This window comes from Austrofundulus limnaeus, unplaced genomic scaffold (genome assembly GCF_001266775.1).
Source record: "Austrofundulus limnaeus strain Quisiro unplaced genomic scaffold, Austrofundulus_limnaeus-1.0 Scaffold138, whole genome shotgun sequence".
In the NCBI taxonomy this organism is placed as follows: Eukaryota; Metazoa; Chordata; class Actinopteri; order Cyprinodontiformes; family Rivulidae; genus Austrofundulus; species Austrofundulus limnaeus.
In genome coordinates this window covers 1226818-1237003 of record NW_013952540.1, presented here as the reverse complement: position 1 = coordinate 1237003, position 10186 = coordinate 1226818, and the positions used below count along the sequence as shown (strand labels likewise).

The 10186-nt window shown below is 37.0% G+C and overlaps 1 protein-coding gene across 1 annotated transcript in view; it reads right to left on the bottom strand.

Moving 5' to 3' along the window:
* mrps9 (mitochondrial ribosomal protein S9) overlaps positions 1-9345 on the bottom strand; it is a 26201-nt gene extending 16856 nt beyond the window's left edge. Inside the window, exons 1-5 of the mRNA XM_014016105.1 lie at positions 9212-9345; positions 8728-8895; positions 815-877; positions 596-626; positions 435-514 (exon numbers count right to left, since the gene is read on the bottom strand). Of these exons, the coding sequence (XP_013871559.1) occupies positions 435-514; positions 596-626; positions 815-877; positions 8728-8895; positions 9212-9310 (441 nt within the window). The 5' untranslated portion in view covers positions 9311-9345. The remainder of the gene's footprint in view (positions 1-434; positions 515-595; positions 627-814; positions 878-8727; positions 8896-9211) is intronic.
* Between the last annotated feature and the right edge of the window lie 841 nt (positions 9346-10186).

Below are 10186 nucleotides of genomic sequence, written 5' to 3'. Positions count from 1 at the left end.
GTCTTTATTTTACAGTTAAAGTATATGTTTATCATATAAAGTCTAACGTTACAACTAATCGGGGATCCCTTTAATATTGTAATATTAAGACTTTATTTTTGTAATTAAAAAATAAATGAATAAATAAAAAATAAACTTGTATGGCCCTAATACTCCATCATACKTTACTGAAAGCTATATTTAGATGTACATTAATAATTTTAATTACATGAGAAGTTATCAACAGTTGTGCTATAGAAGAACAAAGCATCTGATCTCAAAAAGGCCAGCTACGTCTTTTAAAGTGAATTTAGYTAAGGATAAAACAGATCTTGACTGGAACGTTTCTACTTTAAAATTTCCATCCTGACGTTTTATTTTAAAGCTTTTAGGGGGGAAAAAAATGGAAAAAGCTGCAGGTGAAGGCTGAAGKTTCACCTGACTGCTGTACTCACATGCATGAGGAAGTAGTAGGACTGTTTGCCGGTGTAAAACAGGAAGTGGAAAGGTCGCTTGTCTTCTCCCCACTGCACAGCTGTGTGAGGACAGAACAAAAACTCAGCTGCGGGTTTCACATTCAGAGACAACTAGACGTTCAGGTGTACAGGACACGTACCTTTCTGCTTTGGAATAATTTCATCAGGATGCTGGGGATAAAAGCAAAACACAAATTACGTTTGAAATTATAAAATAAAAGCACTGACATGGAAGGTAGTGGGATATACATCTTATATTTGAAAGTTTTAACCATATTCTTAAATAATTTGAGAGCAGCAGAAACACAAGTAACTTAGTAATCAAAAAAGTTATAAATTAAGGTATGAATTAGTCTCACCTTCATGATTGGATGAGCGTTTTTATTAAACAGGCCAGAGGGGAAGAGGTATGCGATGCTTTTCTGTGGGTGAGAAACGAGAGAAGAAAAAAAAAACTGAGAATAAATAAACAGRGATGGCAGTTTGAGATTTCCTGACATGTCCAAACTACGCGGGTCACACCGAAGGACGGCAATGACAGCGACGTGGAGGAGGTGTGAGCTGCTTCCAGGGAAAGGCCAGTGAGACGTTTGTGTTTGTGTGACGTTAGAGGAGAAAAGAAGCAGGAAAAGACAAGTTTTCTGCGCGGACGTCCAACAGTTCACTTTGAGTTCATCCCCTTCATCGTGTGTGTGTCTGTGTGTGTGTTAGCAGGGCTACAGATGGCCCTACGAATGAGTGTGTGTGTGAGAGAGAGTAGAGCGTGTTGGCTCCAACCACACTCATCCTGACAGCCTGTTCATCCCTCTCTTCCTCTTCTGTCGGCTCAATTAGTGAGGCAGCAGGTGCAGCTCGCAGGAAGCAGGTTGCTGCCTTTAAGGTTGTCAAAACGACGGAAAGCGGGAAGAAAAAGAGCTCGTTCGAGGGGGGGGGGAGTAAATGTGAAGCTTTAGGAGCCTAGAAGAGGAAGATGAGTGAGGAGAAGTTAAAGGGTAAATTTAAAAAACACGGGGGAAAGTGGAAAACAGATGAGGACACACCTGTTTGTCCAGAGACAGAGCAGAGACAATATGGGACGTCCCTGAGGGGCTGACATGGAGCAACAGAGGAAGAAAGCAGCAAAACTGAGCAGAGAAAATCTCAGCAACATCAARAACGATCGAGGATTTAACTAAAAAGGCTTAAAATATCCAAAACTAACTTTGATCATCTGTAATACTGATTGAATTTGTGCAAATTAACCAAATGTTTGTCAACTGTCAGTGTCCAAAATGCACATATTTACAGCTTAAAAAACTGCAGCAAATATGACAAAGCATTTTCTCCAGTTTTATATTTGTGTAAAGCTGAAACTAAAAGTCGTCAAAACCAGGTAGAATTTTGTTAGCAGAAACAAAAGTAACAAAAACAAGAAACAAATTTGTTTAAAGTTTGTCTAAATTAACAGAAGTCTGCCATTTAATTCGTTTTCATTTTACATGTGATTTGTAATTTTTGTTTTTTATAGAATTTGTTTTGTTTTTAAATGAAATGAATAAAAAAAATGGTGAGGTTCATCACTATTAATCAGTTTTGTGACTGTTGAATTATTTTATGCGAAGCAGCATTTGCAAATTTTACGCAGACAACTTGATTCTCACTTAAAGATTTAATTTCAACAACCAAGAACCACTACGATTTGAAAAAATAATGTAAAAAAGATCAGCTTTAATACATCTCATAAACTTTTAATCTAAGTCGCTGCCAAAAATTGTTTGTGTAATCAACTTGAAGAAATTTATTCTGTTTATTACTGATTTTTATTGCACTATACAGTGTTTTTCCTCGGAGAACTAGGATGTGTTTTGACAACATATTTTGCGTAATTATCTACTTTTATAGTAAACTGTAATTTATTTGATGTGCAATCTGCTTTGAGTGGCTTATGTCAYGGTCACCTCAAACAGAATATACTTTACTCAATATAATCAAGTTACCACACACCTAAATACAACACTATTTTCTCATCAGAACTCAGTCTGCTGTTTAAGGATCWGGTCACTTGATAGTGAGGTCTGCCCAACCAATGTGACATCCTGTTTTAAGGTGGRACCAGATCTGGAAAAAGGTATTTATATGGAACTGTGTTCTCTGATTCTTTACCAAAAACCAAGACTGAATAAACWGTCTGTATTTTGGTTCAGCTGTTGGTATTGTATGGCTTTATTTATTGCATTTAACATTTAAGTCTAATTCTATATTTGGTTCCTGGGTCTTGCTTGCACTAAAGTAAAGAGCACGATCTCTTTCAAACTGAAGCACCGGAATTCCAACTAAAACATTATAAAGTTGTCAAAATAAACTAAGCAAACAAACAAACAAACAATAAATAAATAAATAAAACCCACCAAAACTTATCAATGTGCTATATTTGTTCCATTTTGATGCAGCTTCAGGAGCATTTTGACATTTCTGAACACTGATTTACATGTTGAAAAAAATTTAGCAAATCTGTGCAGTTTCAGGCATCTTATGCAGGATCAAAGAACAAAAATAAAATGTACCAAATTTAGCTGCCTGTTATCTAAAGACATGTCATTCACTATGAGTTGGACTGAAAAAACATCTAACCCCTAATTTACATTACTTGTGTTCCGTCTCCGCTCCGCTGYGGTGCGCAGGTCGCAGCAGAGCGTTTCAAGTCCAGTTTACACTACCTCCGCTCCGCTCTGACAGATGTGCAGGAAGGAGATTGCGATAAATTCAGTGATAAATGTGGAAGTCACAGCAAAAAATTATTAATTCTGTGAAAGACGAACTCCAAACACAGCTGAAAACAACAATATAAAGGCTTTTAATATCTATGTTGAAACTGTCTCGCTGTCGTCTTTCTGAAACTTCTGATTTCAAAATAAAATCCATGTGTATCGTGTGTGTTCACATAGCTTCATGCTACATGTTTCCATCTGCTTCCCAAACAGAACTGACAGCATTTGTGTAGAAATATATCCGTATATTTATTAATATAGCTGCAATTTCGACATTATTCCGACAAATTATCCAGCCTAAAAGTGTCTTATTTTGAAAATACGGATGTTGTGCTCGTTTCTTTTCCTGTTGGTGCGACGTAATCTTTAAAAATTGACTCCGGCGCAGCTCCGGAGTCCGGCAAAAATAGGATCTGTTTTAATTTTGATGGATCGCCGTCCGCTCACCGCCGCCTTGCACAGCCAGTGTAAACACTCTCATTGGTTATAATGGGTGGGTCTTTGCTGCGGAGGTTGGACCGGAGCGGAGTGGAGCGGGAACTCAAGTAGTGTAAATTGGGGGTAAGGATAACACCCATCACCAAAGAACAAGAGTTTCATGTTGTTTAACAACCAATATGTGAAATAGCTTCATCCGGGCTGCAGGACTGCAGCTCGAGCAGGGAGCCCACCTCTTTCTGCTCTTCTGGTAGGAATCCAAAAACATTCCTAGGCTTGCCAAAAGAAACAGTCTCTCCAAAGTGTCTTGGTTCTCCCCGGTGTGGTATTGATTTTTAAATGCACGTCACATATACATATTTGTATTTGAGATGCCTAGACCATTTCTAATAACCAAACACATAGTTATATGTTTCTGTAATCAGGTTTGATTTGATGTTATGAGTGATCCCATCATGGGTCACCTCAGAGCAGACTGCTTATTTTGAGGGACAGTTTAGTTAAAACACACCTTTAGGGTTGGGCAAAATTGCATCCTGTGCAAATAATAAGCAGAAAAACCGTCACCGATTAATATTTGGCACTTTGCAATAACTGCAATTAGTGCTGCATGATGAGATGTAGGGATGTCCCGATCCAGATTTTTTGGCTCCCGATACAGTCCAATTTTTTTAATGATTAGTCTTTCTGATACCGATCTGATAGCTTTATTTATTTATTTCCAAGTGACAAGGTTGGTAGTACTAAAGCGAGCCCGGCTGTTCCGACCACCAGAAACATTCAGTTTGCAGATTTTGCAAGATGCAGTTTCAGCATCATTGTTTTCCATTGAAAAGTGTTCCCACACTGTGGACATGGTTGCATACTTGTGTGCGTCTTGACTTCTTAGCGGCATTTGTAAAGCATGATGATGCTGAAAACTGGATCGGCCCGATCACATGACTAAATTTGGATTTTGATCTTGATTACGATTTAGGTTTTCAGCGATCATAAAAACATAATGATCGATCAGTTTACGTCGGGCCGTATAATTTCCGTGATGCGAAAAACGCGGACGGAATCCAGTCATGGAATCCAGTGTAAAACACAGAATCTCACAGAGGACGCTTATTTGGGCGAGTGTCTGAGGTATTTTGACCGCTGCTGCTCCCTTTACCTGGTCTTACCTGGTAACAGGAACATAGTGAGCTCTGAGCTCCCCTCTCAAAACAGGAGGAGGGGGAGGAAAATAAAGCCGTAACGGCGACTCACGCGGCGAACAACAAACTCACTAAAAGCAACATCCTCCAAAAATATGAAGCTAGGGTAAAGTTTAGGACACAACAAAACCCCAGCGGTTATTTATCTGTAGAAAAGCTTTCCTGTAAGTTTTGTCAGCACATGACGGGCTGGATGCTGTGAAGACCTCTTCCTCTCTGAGTCACAGACAGGGGCAGGTGAGAGACACGCTGAAAACTCCTCAACACTGAGGTGGGAGTCGGGGTGGGAGGTTATCCAAGATTTTGTTGTTGTGCAGAATCAGATATTCCTTTAGTAAAAATGAAAAAGCTTTGTCCATTTTTTGATAAAGCACTGTAAACGGTGCGTGTGTGCGTCAACTTACATTAAGTAAATGAGCGTAGATCCTATTCATTTGTTGTTTGTAGGTTTTATGTTTCTTTATGACATTTAATGTTAAGTTCAGTTCTAAAACATTTTTATTTTACAAAAGATAACTTCTGTTTTACACGTTTTTTTCTTAGTAAATAAACAAAAATAATTTAAAGCTGGACCACAGCTATTTGTTTTTAGTAGTGAAAGTAAAATAACAGACTTTTTTTATATTTCTGTGGTTATTTGTTTAATTAATGTTCAGTCACTTTTTAATTACACACTGTTTAGTTTAATAAATAACGTTACAATGAAAAAGTGGAATTTAGGGGAAAAGTGGAAGTTTTTAGTAGTGAAAGTAAAATAACAGACTTTTTTTATATTTCTGTGGTTATTTGTTTAATTACTGTTCAGTCACTTTTTAATTACACACTGTTTAGTTTAATTAATAAGGTTACAATGAAAATGTGAAATTTAGGGGGAAAAGTGGAATTTAGAAAAATAAAAATGGAAAAAACAAAATTTGAAAAAAGTAAAACAGGTTGTATAGGGCCCTATATTACGCTGTTTTGTGTTGTGAATCCAGTGCAACTGCCAGCAGTGTGCTGCAGGCTTCTCCCACAAAGTGAAACTTTGTCTAATATTTTCAAAAATATTTGAAATCCTAAGGGAAACATTGTTTAACAGCCATTGTTTATGTTCAATAAATTTGTGTTATCAACATGAATGAATAATTTTGTTAAATAATCTAGATCTCAATTTCAATCAAAAATAATCGTGATTATCATTTTTGAAATAATCGAGCAGCCCTAAAATCTGCCAGTGATACCGATACTGAGTATCTGATCGGGACATCCCTGATGAGATGACGTATTTTTGTGTGTAACACACTCACAATATCACCTGCAAGCATGTGAGCTCATAACAACAAAAATGATGGAAAGTTACACAGAGTAGCTAATGCTAACACTACAAACTTGTTTAATCAGTTGAAATACAGCCAAATTCGGACTGAGGCAATGTCAGCTACAACAAGTCCTCCAGCAAATGGTGGAAACAAATCTGCTTAGCCGAGAATCCACGATGCATTCAGTCAATCTGTCCCTTACCAACGGTAAGCTAACATAAACACTAAGCAATGTAGTGCAGAAGAAGAAGATGCAACAACAAGACCCATAAAATGCATTTTCAAATATAATTTAAAAGCCTAACAGGTAACAAAGGTCCTGACTGTTTCCACAGATTTGATTTCTAAGCTTTAGGTATTTGTGTGTCTGTTTATTTTCTCCCTACGGGCTGCAAACATCTTTTTGTCTTTATTACCGTCACACCTGAGGAGTCTGGACTCCAAAGCAGAGCACAGGGATTTATCAAGAGCACTTGCAGCTTTCCAGTCTTCTCCGATTTTTCCCTTTGCCTCCCAACAGCCAAGACTGGCCTGCTAGCCGTCGCTTTGGTTTTCACAGCCTGATGCTAACAGCTCTCTTCATTATTCGTGAGGGGCCACGAGGGAAGGGGAGCGACGGACGAGTGGGAAATCAAGCTAAATGCTTGGAGCGGGGCAGCCTGAAACTTAGCCAAAAACCCCAAATGAGGTGCGTGTTTGAGGGTGTTACTAATATCAATGATGCAGTGGATTAGCCAGAGGTGGACACACCTGCCTATTGCTGCTGATGAAGATGATCACCAATTTGGTGACTAAATGTGAAACCAACTTCTGCCATTAAATGTCTTCTCYGCACAGTATTGCAATAAAAACATACAATATATTGATTTTACCTTTATATTTCACCCTAAAATGGTTTAATCTGCCATGATTGGTGCCATTTTGTTCAGCATAACCTCAAGTTATTTTTTTTACTCTTGATCTACTGTATCAACACAGCAGACCTTAAAAAAAATCCTAAAATCCGAGTAGAAAAAATAATTTTTTAACTGTGAAAAACACATTTAAATATAAACACTAATATTCATAAACATAAGTTCAAATTTAGCAAACATTAGAGCCTGCAGACCAGCAGAATCTTTCTAATGCCCCATCATGCACAGGTTTATTACTGAAGCTATTTGACAATATTTACTTATTTATGTAYAACAATTTAATATCATAGCAACAATTTTCAAACGACAAACTGTTTTTTTGTGTGTGGTTTGGTATGTCAGTGCAAATTTTCTATTTTGGAGTAGGGCTGCCACGATTAATCGACGACTAATCGATTATTAAAATAATCGATGACTAATTTAATAATCGATTAATCGTTTTCTTTTTTTTGTTGTTGTTGTTCTTTACTTTGTTTTTCTCTCCAAACTGCTTTGACACCTTCCACTGCCACATCTGCCTTTCTGTCCTTGACACACATGCACAGTAGTGGTAACTGGGGTAGGCCGTGGACGTCACAAGACATTATACAGACAGGCTCTGGTATCATGGCTACCTGACAACGGAGCTCAAAGTGTGGGAACTTTTTAAGAAAATGAAAGAGAAACCTGTGCAATATCTGCAGAGCAGAACTTGCTATTTTAGTTAGCATATAGCTAAAATCTAACAATGGTTATATAATAGCAGCTGCATTCTGACGTGATAAGCTCTATGTTTTATATTCAATTAACATATGATCTGATTAGTCGACTAATCGAAWAAATAATCGGTGATTAATCGATTATTAAAATAATCGTTTGTGGCAGCCCTATTTTGGAGTAAAGAGGTCAAAATTAAAAATGTTATTGTTTTTTGTTTTCCGATTCATCGATTAATTGAAAAAAATTTAAATGATTAATCAATTATTATAATAATCGTTAGCTGCAGCCCTAGTTTGAATGCAGAGATCTGTCTGTATAGCGCTCTACCACACTGTTTTTATAACTAATAAAGAATCTTAATAGTTRTCAAACATAATCTTTCTCTTTTCTTTTGCATTTAGCAAAATTATCTCTAACATTTCCACCAAACCTTATGTCAGAAATTCCATACTGGTCCAGTTCCATTATATTTGATAATGGCAGGGATCCAGCCAAATATAGGTCAGTCACAGGWCTCAAGCTTCCACGTGGTTTTTAATGGATTTTGCCAAGTGCTTTGTTCACACTGAGTGCATACCACATTTTATAAATGCAAATCAATATACCTGGAAAACTCCAAGAGTAAACTCTCAGTAAAATTCAAGATGRCTATGTTTGATTTCACACTTTGCAATGAGTACCTTTAAAAACAAAGACGATTTTTAACATAAAAAATACTTTGAAAATACAAGTAATTCATTTTAATGTTGGCTAATTTTACTTTTATGCAGAATTAAAACAGGACAGTTTCTTTACTGAGCTCATTTCATAGCTGCTTATGAAATCAAATTAAATATTGGTATTTAAAAATATTAACTTCACCAATAATTAATTGGTTAATGCTTAAATATTAATACAGCCACATGTGGGACACACACGGGATTAAGAAACGTACACATACAATAAAGTCCAAGTTTTTGAAAGGTAAATGAACTTACATCTATGTCTTCCTGAGTGAAGGTCTCTGGGTCTTCTCCCATCATGTTTGCCAGGTGCCGTTTGCCGATTTCAAACTCTTCTATCTGCTTCTGAATGAACTCCTCGGTGAAGGCCTCCGGTTGTTCGACTGTCAGTTTCTTCACGCAGAGAGCAGAGCTCGTGCATATCTACCGCGAACAGAAACAGACGTGATGCAACATAATATTTGCCTCTTGAACTGTATTAATATGTTTGACGAACACATAATCATAGCCGAAATGTAGCTGAAAGCTCAATCAAATAAAATAAGACTAAAAACAACAAGATGTCGTGTTCAAGCAAACTCTAAGGTTGGCGGGTGTTAAATTAAAAGATTAGTCAAGCTAATTTCGGATGGCGAAAAACGCTATCTCAAGGGCGTCTGTATTTTCTTAATTTAAACCAATTTACGTTCGTATTAAGAGACAGAATATCTATTTTAGAAGTCAAATGACATTCCTTTACCTGTCGGCTAAACTGCAGAGTGATAGGGTTTGAACTYGCGCAGCTGTTTGCACATTTGCCTAGAAAAAAACCCGCAACACGCAGAGACGCCGCCGCCATCTTTCCTTACAGTAGTGACGTCAAAGCGGAAGTCAATAAAGATTTTCCTGTTTGTTTAAAAAAATAAAAGAGGTTAAGATTTTCAAAATTTCTGTAATTTCTTACGTTTATGGACTTGTATGTATTTTGAAAGAAAGTAAAAAAAAAGTTGATAACTGTTCAAGTCAGTTTTTACATTTAATACCTTTACAATTTTAAATTGCAAACAACGTTTTAATATCAATTAAGTTTAATTATAAAGCAGCATCATAAATGTATCTTATAAGTGTTATACATGGCCAACTGAAAAATCTAGTTCTGTTAAATTATGTTCAGGGCAATTTAAAAGATAAGTAAAAGATGCTGCTTTATAATTAAACGTTTTTTTATGGGCATGTCCTACTTGGAAGTGGACCTCAGGAAGACCCAGAAGACTCTGGTGGGACTGTGTGTCTCTGGCCTGGGAACACCTTTGGGTCCCTCGGGAGGTGCTGGGTTGTCCCTGGCCAGGAGAGTGGGATGGCTGGGGTTTTCACCTGGACTTGTCCCGAGTACTGATAAGGAATAGAAGATGAATTTTTTGGTCCAAACCTTTATTAAAATAAAAATGAACTTCTTCAGGAGTTCTGCAGTTCATCTCAGGATGAAAACAGGCTGCCTTGCTTTTGCCCTCTCTGAATGCTGAGCAGCAGGTGGTCTGTGGATTTGCAAGGAAATCACATCAACATGATTGTTGCAGCTTTCTTGTTGAGAATTACACAATATGTCTCTTTTAAACTCAAATAAATATTCAATAATTCTTATATTTGAGTTTCAACTACAGTGAACCAAAAATATAAAAAAGTCACCAAAGAACCAAAGAAATGAAGAAAAAAATATGTATATACTGTATATATA